This window comes from Nicotiana sylvestris, chromosome 12 (genome assembly GCF_000393655.2).
Source record: "Nicotiana sylvestris chromosome 12, ASM39365v2, whole genome shotgun sequence".
NCBI lineage: Eukaryota > Viridiplantae > Streptophyta > Magnoliopsida > Solanales > Solanaceae > Nicotiana > Nicotiana sylvestris.
In genome coordinates, this window is record NC_091068.1 from 117672524 (window position 1) to 117690899 (window position 18376).

At 45.2% G+C, this 18376-nt stretch overlaps 1 protein-coding gene across 1 annotated transcript in view; it reads left to right on the forward strand.

Annotated features, from left to right (window-relative positions):
• The first annotated feature begins 1769 nt into the window (after window positions 1–1769).
• The window catches only part of LOC138883600 (uncharacterized), a 56644-nt gene continuing 40037 nt past the window's right edge, over window positions 1770–18376 (forward strand). The window contains exon 1 of the mRNA XM_070164294.1: window positions 1770–2009. Coding sequence (XP_070020395.1) covers window positions 1770–2009 — 240 coding nt within the window. The remainder of the gene's footprint in view (window positions 2010–18376) is intronic.

Genomic DNA, 18376 nt, shown 5'->3' on the forward strand with positions numbered 1-18376 from the left:
CGCATTATTGTTCAGCTTATTTAATTTAAATCTTCCGCTTTAATTCCATATTTCTGCTATTATATTAATATTTAACGCTTGATGTTATGCTCAATAAAAAGGATTAAAAATAAAGGAGTTAGGGATTTAGGATTTGTGGCTTGCCTAGCTTCTACGAGTAGGCGCCATCACGACTCCCGATGGTGGGAATTCTGGGTCGTGAAAAGTTGGTATCAAAGCTCTAGATTACATAGGTCTCACAACTCATGGACAAGCTCAGTAGAGTCTGAGGGATCGGTATGAAAACGTCTGTACTTATCCCCCAAAGGCTATAGAGTTAGGAAAATTTCACATCTGTTCTTTCTTGTCGTGCGCATTTGTTCCTCAAATGCTAATTGGATTTCTACTCTGTTCTATCGCAGATGGTGAGAACACGCGCTTCCTCATCTACCGCTCAGCAGCCCGAGCCCCCAGCAGCAGCTTCCACTAGGAGAAGAGGGCAAGGCCGATGCCGTGCTAAAGGCCGAGGTAGGGGCAGAGCTCAGCCCCGAGCAGTAGCACCAGTGGCGGAGCCTCAGGTTGATTTTGAGGAGGCGGTTCCGGCCCCAGCAGTTCCGGTGGACCCAGCTCAGGTCCCAGAGGGGTTCATTGCCACCCCAGTTCTTCAGGACACTCTGGTCCGATTGGTGGGCCTCATGGAGAGTGTCACCCGAGCGGATTTGCTTCCCGTAGCACCAGCCACTTCTCATGCTGGAGGAGGGGCTTAGACTCCTGCTATGCGCACTCCAGAGCAGGTAGCTCCCCAGGTTCAGGTTCCAGTGGTTCAACCAGCTGTGGTAGTTTAGCCGGGTGCAGTAGCTCAAACCGACGATGGAACGGCTATGTCCGCCGATGCTTTATGGAGGCTGGATAGGTTCACCAAGCTCTTCACTTCTACATTCAGCGGTGCATCTACTGAGGATCCCCAGGATTATCTGGATAGTTGTCACGAGGTTCTTCGGAACATGGGGATCGTTGAGACCAATGGAGTTGATTTTGCTACCTTTCATCTGTCTGGATTCGCCAAGACTTGGTGGAGGGATTATTGCTTAGCTAGACCAGCCGGTTCGCCATCTTTGACTTAGGAGCAATTCACAACGTTGTTTTTGGAGAAGTTTCTCCCCGTGACTCAGAGAGAGGACTTTCGGAGGCAGTTTGAGCGCCTCCAGTAGGGTTCCATGATGGTCACCCAGTATGAGACCAAGTTCATCGATCTAGCTCGCCATGCTCTTGTCATACTTCCCATCAAGAGAGAGAGGGTGAGGAGGATTATTGATGGTATTATTCAGCCGATTCGTCTTTAGATGGCCAAGGAGGCCGGGAGTGAGATCACCTTTTAGGAGGCAGCCAATGTGGCCCGCAGAGTTGAGATGGTTCTGTCATAGGGAGGTGGTCATGGGTCGGATAAGAGGCCCCATCATTCGGGAAGATTTAGTGGTACCTCGTCTGGAGGTAGAGATTCATATGGTAGAGTCCATCCTCCTAGGCCCTTTCAGTCAGCTCTTCAGGTTTCACATGGTACTTTAGGTGGTTGTGGTTCTCAGACGCATTATTCTGATCAGCAGCCTTACAGTGCACCACCAGTTCCCATCAGTGCACCGCCGCTTCAGAGTTTCCGAGGTGGTCATTCAGGTTGATAGGGCCAGCAGTCTCAACAGCCGAGGGCTTGTTACACTTGTGGTGATCCGGGTCACATTGCCAGGTTTTGCCCTCGAGCACTAGGTAGCTCTCAACATTAGGGTTCTCGTGCTATGGTACAGGCACCAGGCGTTCCACAGCCCTCCCAACCAGTTAGAGGTGGGGGTAAAGGTGCTAGAGGTGGAGGTAGAGGTCCTAAAGGTAGAGCTCAGGCCGCCAGAGGTGGAGGCCAGCCAGCAGCAGGCCGTCCTAGAGAGGTAGTTCAGGTTGGTAGGGCACAACCCCAATGTTACGCCCTTCCAGCTAGGCCCAAGGCTAAGACTTCAGATACAGTCATTACAGGTACCATTCTGGTTTGTGTCATCTTATTTTGCACCATACCTGGTCATGCCTAGTGATTCATTGAGTATTCCTGTTTATGTGTCTACACTGGTGGGTGATTCTATTGTGGTCGATCGAGTTCATCGTTCTTGTTTGTGGTGATTGGGGGTCTTGAGACCCGTGTTGATTTGTTTTTGTTAGACATGGTCGAATTCGATGTTATATTAGGGATGGATTGGTTATCCCCGTACCACGCCATCTTGGACTGTCACGCCAAGACTGTGACCTTAGCTTTACCGGATTTGCCCCATTTAGAGTGGAGAGGGACTCCTGGTCGTTCTACCCGCAATGTTATCTCGTACGTGAAGGCTCGGCGGATGGTCGAGAAGGGGTGTTTGGCCTATTTTTCTTATGTTCGCGATTCCAGTGCTGAGGTTCCCTCTATTGATTCGGTGCCCGTGGTTCGTGAGTTTCCTGATGTTTTCCCTTCAGACCTGCCGGGTATGCCACCCGACAGGGATATTGATTTCTGCATCGACTTGGTTTCGGGCACTCAGACTATTTCTATTCCTCCATATCGCATGGCCCCACCAGAATTGAAAGAGTTGAAGGAGCAGTTACAAGACTTGCTTGAGAAGGGTTTCATTAGACCCAGCGTTTCGCCTTGGGGCGCGCCAGTGTTGTTTGTCAAGAAAAAGGATGGTTCGATGAGAATGTGCATTGATTACCGACAGTTAAACAAGGTCACCATCAAGAATAAGTATCGACTGCCGAGGATTGATGATATGTTAGATCAGCTCCAGGGTTCCAAGGTATTTTCAAAGATTGACTTGAGATCTGGCTACCATCAGTTGAGGATTAGGGCATCCGATGTCCCTAAGATAGCTTTCCGCACTCGGTACGGACATTATGAGTTCTTGGTTATGTTATTCGGGTTGACAAATGCCCCAGTAGCTTTTATGGATTTGATGAACCGAGTGTTTAGGTATTATTTGGACTCATTCGTGATAGTCTTCATTGATGATATTCTAATATATTCCCACAACCGGGAGGAGCACGAGCAGCATCTTAGAGTGGTTCTTCAGACCTTGAGGGATAGTCAGTTATATGCTAAATTCGCGAAGTGTGAGTTTTGGTTGAGTTCGGTTGCATTCCTGGGTCATATTGTGTCAGTAGAGGGTATTCAGGTTGACCCGAAGAAGATTGAAGCAGTCAAGAACTTGCCTAGACCAGCACCAGCTACAGAAATTCGTAGTTTCTTGGGATTGGCAGGCTACTATCGTCGGTTCGTGGAGGGGTTCTTATCTGTCACAGCCCCGATGACTAGATTGACCCAGAAGGGTGCCCAGTTCATATGGTCGGATGAGTGTGAGGCAAGCTTTCAGAGGCTCAAGACAACTCTGACTACGACACCGGTGTTAGTATTGCCCACGGGTTCAGGGCCTTACACAGTCTATTGTGATGCTTCCCGTATTGGGCTTGGTGCAGTGTTGATGCAGGATGGCAAGCTCATTGCCTATGCTTCGAGGCAGTTGAAGATTCATGAGAAGAACTATCCGGTTCATGATTTAGAGTTGGCAGCCATTGTTCACGCATTGAAGATCTGGAGGCATTATCTGTATGGCATGGCATGTATGGTGTTCACTGATCACAAGAGTCTTCAGTATTTGTTCAAGCAGAAGGAGTTGAATTTGAGGCATAGGAGGTAGTTGGAGTTGTTGAAGGATTATGACATCATTATCTTATATCACCCGGGAAAGGCCAATGTGGTGGCCGATGCTTTGAGTAGAAAGTCAGCCAATATGGGCAGTCTTTCTTATATCCCAGTCGGTGAGAGGTCGCTTGCTTTGGATGTTCAGGCCTTAGCCAAACAATTCGTGAGGTTGGATATTTCTGAGCCTAGTCAGGTATTAGCTTGCACGGTCGCTCGTTCTTCGTTATTTAAGTGTATCCATGATCGGCAGTTTGATGATCCCCATTTGTGTGTCCTTAGAGACACGGTGCAGCGTGGAGGTGCTAAGCAGGTTACCTTAGATGGTGATGGAGTTTTGAGATTGCAGGGTCGAGTTTGTGTGCCTAATGTGGATGGGCTTCGAGAGTTGATTTTATAGGAGTCCTATAGTTCCCGGTACTCTATTTATCCGGGCACCGCGAAGATGTATCAGGATATGCGGTAGCATTATTGGTGGCGTAGAATGAAGAAGGATATTGTGGCATATGTGCTACGGTGTTTGAATTGTCAGCAAGTTAAGTACAAGAATTAGAGGCCTGGTGGATTGTTTCGGAGGATTGAGCTTCCCGAGTGGAAGTGGGAGCGGATCACTATGAACTTCGTTACTGGACTTCCTCTGACTTGGAAGAAGTTCGACGCAGTTTGGGTCATTGTTGATAGGCTGACCAAGTCAGCGCATTTCATTCCCGTGGCAGTCTCCTATTCATCAGAGAGGTTAGCTGAGATCTATATCCGGGAGATTGTTCGCCTTCATGGTGTGCCGGTATCTATCATTTCGGACTGAGGTACGTAGTTTACTTCGCATTTCTAGAGATCAGTTCAACGAGAGTTGGGCACCCAGGTTGAGTTGAGTATAGCATTTCATCCTCAGACGGACGGGCAGTCCGAGCGGACTATTCAGATATTGGAGGATATGCTCCGAGCTTATGTTATTGACTTTGGAAGTTCGTGGGATCCGTTTTTGCCTTTAACAGAGTTTGCCTACAACAACAGTTACCAGTCGAGTATCCAGATGGCTCCTTATGTGGCTTTATATGGTAGGCGGTGTCGATCTCCAGTTGGATGGTTTGAACCGGGAGAGGTTCGGTTGTTGGGTACGGATCTGGTTCAGGAGGCCTTGGACAAGGTCAGGATCATTCAGGATAGACTGTGTACATCCCAGTCCAGGCAAAAGAGATATGCAGATTGCAAGGTTCGAGATGTGGCTTTTATGGTTGGTGAGCGGGTATTGCTCCGAGTGTCACCTATGAAGGGCGTGATGAGATTTGGGAAGAAGGGCAAGCTTAGCCCTAGGTTCATTGGTCCGTTTGAGATTCTTGATCGAGTGGGAGAGGTGGCTTATAGACATGCGTTGCCGCCGAACTTATCAGTTGTGCATCCAGTTTTTCATGTGTCCATGCTTCAGAGGTATCACGACGATCTATCCCACGTGTTTGATTTCAGCACTGTCCAGTAGGACAAGGACTTGTCCTATGAGGAGGAGCCGATAGATATTCTAGACCGGCAAGTTCGTCAGTTGAGATCCAAGAGTTTCCCTTCTATTCGTGTTTAGTGGAGAGGTCAGCCTCCTGAGGCATCGACCTGGGAGTCCGAGTCCGATATGTGGAGCCGTTATCCTCATTTATTCCCCGACTCAGGTACTTCCTTCTTCTGTCCGTTCGAGGACGAACGTTTGTTTTAGAGGTGGAGAATGTACCCATTATGAGCTTCCGAGGCCTTGAAAACCTCATTTAAAGTGGCCTCAATTTGCGTGCGCAGTCCGGGCGCATAGCCAGAAAGCTTAAATATGAAAATTTGTGAAAAATGCTAAGTTTTTATGTTAAAATGAATAAATTTGACTCCAGTCAACATTTTGGGTAAACGGACCCGGACCCGGACCCGTGATTTGACGGTCCCAGAGGGTCCGTAGGAAAATATGGTACTTGGTCGTATGTCCGAAATTAGAATCCGAGGTCCCTAGCCCGAGAAGTGAATTTTTTTAAGGAAATTGTTTTTCTGAAAATGTCTAAGGAAATTGAAATGAAATTTGATTAGAACGAGTTGGTATCGGGCCTGTATTTTGGTTCCGGCGCCCTGTACAGGTCTTATATATGACTTGAGTCATTCCTGTGAAATTTGGTTAAAAACGGACGTCGTTTGATGCGATCCGGACCTTAATTGAGAAATGTGATGTTTAAATGAGTTTTGAGAAATTTCATTGATCTCGAGGTTTAATTCGATGCTCGTGATGTTAATTTGGTAATTTGATTACACGAATATGTCCGTAGGATGTTTTTGAGGTTGTGTGTATACTTGGGTTGGAGTTTCGAGGGCTCAGGTGAGTTCGAGTAGGTTCCGGATGCCTTAGGCTTAGAAAGTCAGATGTTGCAAGTTCAGGAAGTTACAGGCCTCTGAACCCTTTAGCGCGCGACCGCGGAGGGGACAGTATGGCCGCGGTCGCCTTTGTGCGGGGCGCGGTGGAGGCTGTGCGGCCGCAGTCGACTTTGTGCGGTCCGCACAGGGTGCTGAACTGCAGGTCTTCAAGGAGGCCTGTGCGGCCGCAGTCCATTTAATGTAGTCCACGGTGGAGCTCCACGGCCGTAGTCCTTTTTATGCGGTCCGCGGTGAGGGTCTGAGAGGGGTATAAATAGACGGGATTTTCAGTTATTTTTCACTTTTCAAAACCCCAAAAAAACATAAGAGGCGATTTTTCAAACAACCTTTTTTCTCCAAATCAATTGTAAGTCATTTTTAACTAGTTTTCTTCAATCATTAACATCTTTTAACATGATTTCAACTTAAAATCAAAGATTTTCATGGAGGAAATTGGGTGTTTTGGGTAGAACCTAGGTTTTTCCAAAAATTAAGGATTTGGACCTCAATTTGAGGTCCGATTTCAAAACAAATTATTCATTTGGATTCGTGGGGGGATGGGTAATCGGGTTTTGGTCCGAACCTCGGGTTTCGACCACATGGGCCCGAGGGTGATTTTGACCTTTTGGGTAAAAGTTTTGGAAAACTCATTTTCATGCATTGGGGTTGATTCATTTAGCACTTATTGATGTAATCAAGTAACTTGTGACTAGATTCGAGCGGATTGGTGGTGGAATCAAGGGGGTAAAGCTATAATTAAGGCTTGGGTGGTGTTCAAAGTTTCGAGGTAAGTGTTTGGTCTAACCTTAGCTTGAAGGATTAGGAGTTGAGTCTTATTTGCTATGTGCTAATTGTCGAGTACGACGTATAGGCATGGTGACGAGTATCTATACGTTGGTGTCTAGCATGACCGTGAGTCTTTATATTGCGGATATTATGATTTTGTTGTATCTTTCATGCCTTAATGATAATTTCTATATGTTGTAAAAAGCATGTGAAAGAAATTGTGATCTTTGAACTTCGAGGAGCATCGGCTCGAGTTATAATACGAATCGTGAAAATATATGAGATAATTGAACCCTTTGGAGCATTGTCTCAAGTGGTAAAGTGAGTTATAAAGTAAGAAGTGAAAGAAAGAGGAAGAGTTATTGAATTGTTCCCTTACCGGGATGTTTGTTGCTTTGTTGATTATCTCTCTTGCCGGGATGTTTGTTGCTTTGTTGAATATTTCCTTTGCCGGGATGTTGAGATTTATTGATATTGTTCCCTTGCCGGGATTTAGCTATTTAATTGCATTCCCTTGCCGGGATTTCTACCATTATTTGTCTACTCCCTTGCCCCTTTGTTTGTGATTGTTATTTAGGTGAGGAAGAGTGTTAAAGCACGAAGAGTGATGTCGTGCATTGTTTGCTATTGTGAGGAAAGAGTGTAAAGTATGAAGGGTGATGTCGTGCCGTATGATGTACCATTCCGTACCAATATTCATTAACTATATGGTGAGGAAAGAGAGTAAAAGTACGAAGGGTGATGCCGTGCACATTATTATGATACGATTGATTTGGTGAGAACGAGATTAAAAGCATGAAGGGTGATGTCGTGCACATCTTTATAATTGATATTGTTTGTGTGATGACGAGAGTAAAAGCACGAAGGGTGATGTCGTGCAAATTGTTGATTTCTGATTATTGTTGACATTCTGGCTTTGTTGCTTCCCCCCTTTTATTGAGGTTTTCTATTTGGAACTATTACCTCTCCCAATATGTTTCCCCTTCCCACACTGACTGGTTATTTCCTATATTTCTTTTCCGTTGTACATGTATATATATTTGAACTGCACAGTTTATTTGGTAGTCTGGTCATAGCCTCGTCATACTTCACCGAGGTTAGGCTAGGCACTTACCAGCACATGGGGTTGGTTGTGCTGATACTACACTCTGTGATCTTTTGCACAGATCCAGGTATTGGAAAATAGCAGTTGCGCGGGAGCCAGCCTTCAGCCCACCGAGATCTCGAGGTAGCCTTGCAGGCGTCCGCAAGCTCGGCGTCTCCTCTATCTTATATTCCATTTTGTTATCACATGTATTCGAGACAAACAATGTTATATTTCTTTCAAATGGTTGTATTTAGTACTCTTAGTAGTTCATGAGTGATGTGACACCAGTTCTTGGGTAGAGGCATATGTTTATTTCCGCATTATTGTTCAGCTTATTTAATTTAAATCTTCCGCTTTAATTCCAAATTTCCGCTATTATATTAATATTTAACACTTGATGTTATGCTCAATAAAAAGGATTAAAAATAAAGGAGTTAGGGATTTAGGATTTGTGGCTTGCCTAGATTCTACGAGTAGGCACCATCACGACTCCCGAGGGTGGGAATTCCAGGTCGTGACACAAATTTACCAAATCACATCGGACTCATGCCTAAGTTTCTAAAATCTTCCGAAATACACTTTCGATCAAAAACCCAACCAAACCACGTCCGAATGACCTGAAAATTTACACACACATTCCAAATGACACGACGGAGCTTCTGCAACTCTCGGAATTCCATTCTGACCCCTATATCAAAATCTCGCCTACCAACCGAAAATCGCCAAAATATCAACTTCGCCAATCCAAGCCTAAAACTACTCCAACTCTCCAAAACCCATTCCGATCACACTCTTAAGCCATAAATCACCTCCCAAAGCTAACCGAACCATCAGAACTCACATCTGAGCCCTCTAACACATAAGTCAACATCCGGTTGACTTTTCCAACTTAAACTACCTTACAAGAGACTAAGTGTCTCAAACCTTACTAAAATCATCCCGGATTCGATCCGACGAACCCGATACCATAAAACACGGATAACGAAGCATAAAAAAGTAGAAATGGGGGAAACAGAGCGGTAACTCATGAGATGACTAGCCGGGTTGTCACATCCTCCCCAACTTAAACAAACATTCAAACGCGAACGAATCAAGAAACATACATGAAGCCTCAAACAGGTGAGGATATTTGCTACGCATCTCCCGCTCGGTCACCCAGGTAGCCTCCTCCATGGGCCGACGTCTCCATTGCACTTTCACTGAAGCTATATCCTTTGACCTCAACTTACGTACCTGACGCCCCAAAATAGCTACTGGCTCCACATCGTAGGTCAAATCATCATCCAACTGAACCGTGCTGAAATTCAGAACATGAGACGAATCCCGAATATACTTCCGGAGCATAGAAACATGAAATACTGGATGCACACTCGACAAGCTGGGTGGCAAAGCAAGCTCATAAGCCACCTCCCCAATCCTCCGAAGCACCTCAAAAGGCTCAATGAACCGCGGACTCAACTTCCCTTTCTTCCCAAATCTCATAACACCCTTTATGGGTGAAACCTTTAGCAGGACCGTCTCGCCAACCATATAGGATACATCTCGAACCTTCCTGTCAGCATAACTCTTTTGCCTCGACTGTGTTGTATGAAGCCTCTCCTGAATCACCTTCACCTTCTCCAAAGCATCCTGCACCAAATCAGTCCCCAATAGCCTAGCCTCACCGGGCTCAAACCAACTAACTGAAGATCTACACCGCCTCCCATACAAAGCCTCTAGCATCATCATGTTGAACTCTGTCTCTAAGGACAATTAAATGCGGATCATCATACTGGCTCTCTCTGATGCACTCAAATAGGGAAGACCGAGAAACCACACAAGCCAACACCCGGCTGGGCTCCGAAATATCTAACCTCACGAACCAATTGTCCAAGGCCTGAACATCAACTGCAAGAGGTCTCTCCCTAACTGGAATATATGTCAAACTCCCCATACTCACTACTTTTCGGCTCAAAGCATCAGTCACCACATTGGTCTTTCCCGGATGGTACAATATAGTGATATCATAATCCTTAAGCAACTCCAACCATCTCCGTGCCTCAAATTGAGATCCTTCTGTTTGAACAAGTGCTGAAGACTGCGATGATCAGTGAACACCTCACAAGATACGCCATACAGGTAATGCCTCTAAATTTTTAAAGCGTGATCTATGGCAGCCAACTCCAAATCATGAACGTGGTAGTTCTTCTCATGAGGCTTCAACTGACGAGAAGCATAAGCAATAACTCTACCCTCCTGCATCAACACACAACCAATCCCAACTCTCGAAGCATCATAATACACGGTATAGGAACCTGAAGCTACTGGCAAAACCAACACTGGAGTTGTGGTCAAAGCTGTCTTGAGCTTCTGAAAGCTCTTCTCACACTCGTCCGACCATACAAATGAAGCACCCTTATGATTCAACTTGGTCAAGGGCGATGCGATAGATGAGAATCCCTGAACAAACCGACGATAATAGCCTGAAACCAAGAATGCTACGAATCTCTATAGCTGAGGATGGTCTGGGCCAACTCTGAACCACCTCTATCTTCTTTGGATCAACCTGAATACCCTCGCTGGACACCACGTGCCCCAAGAAAGCCACTGAACTGAGCCAAAACTCATATTTGGAGAATTTTGCATAAAGCTTCTCCTCCCCCAACCTCTGTAACAAAACGCTCAAATGCTCTGCGTGCTCCTCCTGACTACGCGAATACACCGGAATATCATCAATGGAGACTATGACAAACAAATCAAGATAAGGCTGGAACACGCTGTTCATCAAATGCATGAATGCTGCTAGGGCATTGGTCAGCCCAAAAAACATCACCAAGAACTCATAATGACCATATCGGGTCCTAAAAGCCGTCTTAAGAATATCAGAATCCCTGATATTCAACTGGTGCTAGCCCGAACGGAGATCAATCTTGCAGAACACTCTCGCTCCTTGAAGTTGGTCGAATAAATTATCAATACGAGGTAAAAGATACTTGTTCTTAATTGTTACCTTGTTCAATTGCCTATAATCAATGCACATTCTCATTGTGACATCCTTCTTCTTCACAAACAGAACCGGTACACCTCAAGGTGACACACTAGGCTGAATGAACCCCTTATCTAGGAGCTCCTGAAGCTGTTCTTTTAATTCCTTCAACTCCGATGGTGCCATACGATATGGTGGAATAGAAATGGGCTAAGTGCCCGACACCAGATCAATACCAAAATCAATATCCCTGTACGGTGGCATGCCCGACAGGTCTGCAGGAAACACATCTGAAAAATCCTTCACAACTGGGACAAAATCAATACTGGGAGCCTCAGCTCCAACATCCCTCACAAAGGCTAGGTACAAAAGGCATCCCTTCCCAACTATACGCTGGGCCTTCAAGAATGAGACCACTCTGCTGGGAACATAATCGGTCAAGCCTCGCCACTCAATTTGATGCACACCCGGTATAGCCAATGTGACTATCGTAGCATGATAGTTCAGAATAGCACGACACAGAGATAGCCAATCCATGCCCAAAATGATATCGAAGTCCACCATACATAATAGTAAAAGATCCACTCGAGTCTCCAGACCCCCAATAGTCACCCTACACGACTGATACATGGTCTACAACAACAGTATTACCCACTGGAGTAGATACATGAACATGTGAAATAAGAGACTTACGGGGCATATCCAAATAACGGGCAAAGTATGATACACATAAGAAAAGGTGGAACCGGAGTCAAATAATATAGAGGCATCTCTGTGCCAGACTGAAACAATACCTAAAATCACAGCATCTAAAGCAACAACATCTGATCTACTTGGAAGGGCATAGAAATGAGCCTGAGCACCGCTTGATTGACCTCCCCCTCTAAGGCGACCCCTAGCTGCCTGACCTCTACCCCTAGCTAACTGGGCGGGTGGTGAAGTAACTGGAGCAAAAGTCAAGGGCTGATCCCTCTACTGATACTGACCATCATGAAGACGAGGACACTGCCTTCTCATATGCCCAAACTCTCCACACTCATAACAACTCCCCAGTGCTGGGGATGGGCACTGAAGGGAACCCCTGGCACCAGAATGACCAGTAGAAGGAACTGACATGGATGAACCCTGGACTGATGGAGCACGAAACGAGCTCTGAGCTGGAAGGACACTAAGTGATGAGTGGCCCTGATGAGAACTATGAAAGACATGACCTAATGATGTTCCACAATAACTTGGGCGAGCTGAATGTGCCTGCCTGAAAGAACGGCCTCTGCCTTGCTGGGACTGACCCCTCGAATGAGCACTACTAAAGCTACCAGATCCCCGAGTCCTTTTGGCCTCCCTCTCCTCTCGCTCCTACCGGCGAACCGTCTCAATCTCAAGGGCAATATCAACAACCTCCTCGAAGGTAGCCCCTGTCACCCTCTCCCTAGTCATGAGAATCTGAAACTGGTACGTGAGGCCATCAACAAACCTCCTGATCCTCTCTTGATCTGTGGGAACCATCCAAACCGCATGACGGGCTAACTCAGAGAACCACATCTCATACTGCGTCACCGTCATCTCCCCCTGACGCAGATGCTCAAACTGCCTGTGTAGCTCCTCTCCGCACGACTGTGGTACATGCTTCTCCAGGAATAGAACATAGAACTGCTGCCAAGTAAGGGGCGCTGCACCAACAAGCCTACGCCTCTCATACGCCTCCCACCAAGTGAAGGCATCCCCAGGAAAACTGAAAGGTAGTAAATGCCACACCACTAGTCTCAAGAATCTCTGTTGTATGAAGCATCCGCTAGCACTTATCCAAGAAACACTGGGTATCCTCGCCCTCTGCACTGCTGAATGTCGGAGGCTAGAGTCTACCAAACCTCTCAAGTCGACACTGCTCATCATCCGACATAACTAGTACCACAAACTCCTGAGCTGGTGCAACCGGCAGGGCTAGAGGTGCCCCCGGTGTCTGGAGTCCGTACACAACCTGCTAAGGTGTGCGAGCAATGGGAGTCTGGGTGCCTTCCCCGACCTGAGAAGTATCTACGACCGTAGTAACTGAAACCGCTTGAGCCAAACCGGTACACACTGATAAGATTTGAGCTAAAGCCTACTCGAGGCCTGGAATCACAATAGGCACAGCTGGTGCCTGGGCTGGTGCTGCTGTAGCATCCACAACTGGGACCTGATTGGAAACTGGGGCAGCTGGTGGATCTACCGGTGCTGCTCTAGCTGCCCTGCCCCTGCCACGGCTTCGACCGCGACCTCGACCTCTGGTGGCCCCAACTAGTGGAACTGGTGGTCGTCCACCCCGCCCGACAGCACGTGTCCTCACCATCTGTGAGAGAATGGAATAACAGAAGTTTAGTACTCAGATCAACAAGTTCGCACGACAAGAATTTCAAGAATATGAAGTTTTTCCTAAAGGTTATGTAGCCCCTCGAGGATAAATACAGACGTCTCCGTACCGATCCGCGAGACTCTACTAAACCGGCTCATAACTCGCGAGACCTATGTAACCTAAGCTCTAATACCAACTTGTCACGACCCCAAATACCGGTCGTGATGGCGCCTATCACATTACTAGGCAAGCCAACTAATCAATAACCACAACCCTCTTTCTAATAACATTAAGCCATTTTCTAACGCAAGTTTTAGATACCAAATTCATTATAAGCGTTAAGGCCACAAAAGATATACAGAAAGTCAAAATAACAATAAACTACACAGCCCCAACAATCCGGTGTCACGAGTCTAGATCCTCTAATACAAGTCTGAATACCTAATACATCAATAGTCTAGAAAATGTGAAAAAGATAATAAGATAAGAGGGAGAGAACAGGGCTACGGATGCCATGCAGCTACCTTGAAATCTTCGTCAAATACTGAAATAGCTAAAATCTCTCACTCGGCTGCTCGGGCACCTAGATCTGCACACATGGTGCAGGGAGTAACGTGAGTACGCCAACTCAGTAAGTAACTAGAGTAAATAAGGACTGAAACAGTGATGAGCAATTCAAAAATACATAAACTGGATAATCAACAGAATATCAAGTCACCTTTACAGTCTAAAAATCAGTTTTCGTTATAGAATCACATTTCTAGTTTAAAACATTGAAGTCAGTTGCTTAGCAATATATCCAACAGAGGCTTATTTAAAAGAAGAGTGAAATCAGTGAAAACATCATAACAAGGCCTCTCAGGCAAGGAATCACTCAGAATATGGCCCCTCGGGCAGCCTCTCAGTCACTCGTGACTCGACTCTCGTCACACAGTACTCACCCTCAACACTCGGCTCTTTAGTATCTCATAATAATAGAAATCATAGTAACTGATGCGGCATGCAGCCCGATCCGTAATTTATAGTCGGCTACGCTCACTAGGGTGTACAGACTCTGGAGGGGCTCCTATAGCCCAAGCGTCATATTGTTGTGGCGCGCAACCCAATCCAATATACATATCGATGCGGCATGCAACTTGATCCAATATATATATGTCGCTGCGGCGTGCAGCCTGATCCATATAAGTATCGCTGCGGCGTGTAGCCCGATCCATAATATATACATATCATATCCTCATTATTTGGTTCTCAACCTCTCTCAGTCATTAACCTCACTGCCTCTCGGGCACAACAATAGAAATTAGGGAACTTAGCCCAAACAGTCATCACAATTAGAAGTGAAAAGATAAAACTAGTTTTAAACATTTAAACCGGTAAGACATGACTGAGGATATGTTTTTAGCAAGTAATAGTGAGGAAAAATAGTCAAAATGCCCCTAAGGGTTTCTGCAGGTCGGCACAAGGCCTCAAATATGGCATACAACCCATAATACAGTATAACTATCCAAAATACAGAATAATATAATGTTTCCAAATCAAATACGCGGCTCAATAGTCACTACGGGACAGACCAAGTCACAATCCCTACCAGTGCATGCCCACACGCTCGTCACCTAGCATGTGTGTCACTGTGTTTATCAAAACAAGTCAAATACCGGGGTTTCGTACCCTCAGTTCCAGATTTACAATGGATACTTACCTCAAACCGGTGAAATACTACTCCACGACGCCTTTTCCCCTCGAATCGGCCTCCACGCGTGTCGAATCTATCCAAAATCAAAACGAAGACGTCAAAATATGCCAATGGAATAAAGCCCAAGCGAAAACAATCAAAAAATACCAAAAATCCCGAAATTACCAAAACCCGACCCCCGAGCCCACGTCTCAAAATTCAGAAATTTTTACATCAATAGATTTTTCGTCTCCCCACGAGTCTATGCATATCAAGAACACTAAAATCGGAGTCCAAATGGCCCCTCAAATCCTCCTTCAAAGGCTTCTTAAACTCAAGCCCTAATCCTCCATTTTTAGCCCTTTAATTCCTTTAATTACAGCCTTAATCCATGAAATACTACCATAGAAATGTGTTTTAGGTCCAAAATCCTTACCTTCACGAAGTCTCCTTGATTTCTCTCTTCAAAATCACCCAAAGCTCCCGAATCCGTGTTTAAAAATGGTGAAACCCTTCAAAAATCACGAAGGAGACATATATGCATTCTGCCCAGGGATACCCGCATCTGCGGTCAAAAAACCGCTTCTGTGGTACCGTATATGCGGTCTATCCTCCGCTTCTGCAGAAATCACTTAAAGGACCAATTCCGCATCTGCGATCCAGTCTACGCACCTGCGACTCCGCAGGTGCGGTTCAATTACCGCATCTGCAGTTCCTGCCTCTTCCTCTCAAATCCGCTTCTGCGGCTGCCCTTCCGCACGTGCGGCGCCGCACCTGTGGTCCCCAAACAGGTGCGAAAACACCAGAAGCAGCAAAGTTCAGCAGCTGCAATACATCTCAACTTCCCCGTTAACCAACCGAAATCATCCCGAGGCCCCCAGGACCTCAACTAAAAGCACAAACATAACCCAATACCTTATTCAAACTTGTTCCAATCATCAAAACGCCTCAAACAACATCAAATCTACCAAATCACATCGGATTCATGCCTAAGTTTCTAAAATCTTCCGAAATACGCTTTCGATCAAAAACCCAACCAAACCACATCCGAATGACCTGAAATTTTACACACACATCCCAAATGATACGACAGAGTTACTGCAACTCTCGGAATTCCATTCGTACCCCTATATCAAAATCTCGCCTACCAAACGGAAATCGCCAAAATATCAACTTCGCCAATTCAAGCCTAAAACTACTCCAACCTTCCAAAACCCATTCGAATCACGCTCCTATGCCATAAATCACCTCCCGAAGCTAATCAAACCATCGGAACTCGCATCCGAGCCCTCTAACACATAAGTCAACATCCAGTTGACTTTTCCAACTCAAGCTCCCTTACAAGAGACTAAGTGTCTCAAACCTTACCAAAATCATTCCGGATTCGATCCGACCAATCCGATACCATAAAATATGGATAACGAAGCAGAAATGGGGGGAAACAGAGCGGTAACTCATGAGGTGACTAGCCGGGTCGTCACACATTTATAAAGAAAGAAAAGTTTCAAAAAATATATATTTTTATCTAGTTTAGAACAATTTTTAAGTTAGAGGTTTGAGTGTAGTAAGTTTACCTTATTTTTATTTATTTAGTAGGAGTAGTATTTTATTTTCTAAACTAATTCTTAGCATAAATGTGACGAACCGACCGGTCGTCTCATGAGTTACTGTCTCGTTCGTCCCATTTTCTGCTTCCTCATGTTTCATTATCGGTACTGGGTGCATTAGAATTTATTTGGCGCGATTTTGATAAGAAATGAGACATTTAGTCTCTTTTAAGAAGGTTTAAGTTGGAAAAGTCAACCGGACATTGACTTATGAGTTAGAGGGCTTGGATGTAAATTTCGACGGTTCTGTTAGTTCCGGGAGGTGATTTGTGACTTAGGAGCAGGACCAGAAGTAATTTTGGAGGTCCGGTGTTGAATTAGGCTTGAACTGGCGAAGTTAGTATTCTAGCGAATTCCGGTTGATAGGTGACATTTTTATCCGGGTGTCGGAATGAAATTCCGAGAGTTGCTGTAGCTTCATTGTGTCATTTGGGATATGTGTGCAAAATTTCAGGTCATTCGGACATCGTTTGGTCGGGTTTTTGATCGAATGTGTGTTTTTGAAGTTTTAAAAGAACTTAGGCTTGAATCCGATATAATTTGATGATTTTGGCGTTAGTTGAGGTGTTTTGACGATTGGAGAAAGTTTGGATAATGTTTTAAGACATGTTGGTGCTTTTAGTTGAGGTCTCGGGGGCCTCGGGTGTATTTCGGAAGGTTAACGGATCGATTTAGGCACGAAAAAAAATAAAGCTGTTGCATTTTTTTATAGCACTGTGAACAGTAGTGCGTAACAGTACCCCGTAACAGTATCCATGAATAGTGCGTAAACAGTACCCCGTAACAGTATCTGTGAATAGTGCCGTGAACAGTACCTCGTAATAGTATCCGTGAATAGTGTCGTGAATAGTACCCCGTAACAGTATCCGTGAACAATACCCGTAGCAGTATCCGTGAACAGTAGCCGTGAACAGTAACACGGGGTGAACAGTAATTCCGAAAAATTCTGGGCAGAATGTTTAATTTCATTCGCGAAAAACACCCCATTTCTCCACCATTTTGAGAGCTTTTGGACGGGGATTGAAGGGAGTTTCAACTAAGATCGATTGGAGGTAAGTTTTATGAGTTAAATACATGATTTTATTGAAGAATCATCCTAGAAATCCATGAAAACATAGCCAAATTATAAGAAATTAGGGCTTGAGATTGAAATTCTAAATTTGGGATTTGAGGGGCCAAATGGACTCTGATTCTTGTGAATTTGGTATGTATAGACTCGTGGTGAGATAAGGAACATTTTGATGCAAAAATTTATAGATTTCAAGACGTGGTCCCGGGGCTCGGGTTTTGCAAATTTCGTGATTTTTGATATTTTTCGAGTCTTTTCGATTAGGTTATATTCCCTTAGCCTATTGTGATGTATTCATTGCGGTTTTGGCCAGATTCGATGCGCGAGGAGGTCGATACAAAAGGAAAGAGCATCGCGGCGTAGTATTTGGCCAGCTAGAGGTGAGTAATAGATATAAATGATGTCCTGAGGGTTTGAAACCCCGGAATTTCACATCGTAACGCTATATTGAGGTGACTTGCACGCCGGATAACGGGCGTGAGGTAGAGCACCGTTGGGGATTGTGACTTGGTCCGTCCCGAGAGATATTTTACTACATTTTTGGTTGAGACGTATACTTTATTATTGTGAATTGGGCTTGTTTCGATGCTTGGGGCCTTGTGCCGACCTATAGAACCCTTAGGGATTTTTTTACTGGTTTTCCTCACTTATTTTGTTAAAGAATTTATATCCTCAGTTATGTTTCCAATTGTAGGCTTCTTGCCAATTATTTGAATCCTTCAGGGATTGATATCACTGCTTTCGCATATTTTGCATATCATTTGACCTCAGTCCAAGGTTTTAAATACTATTTTGCA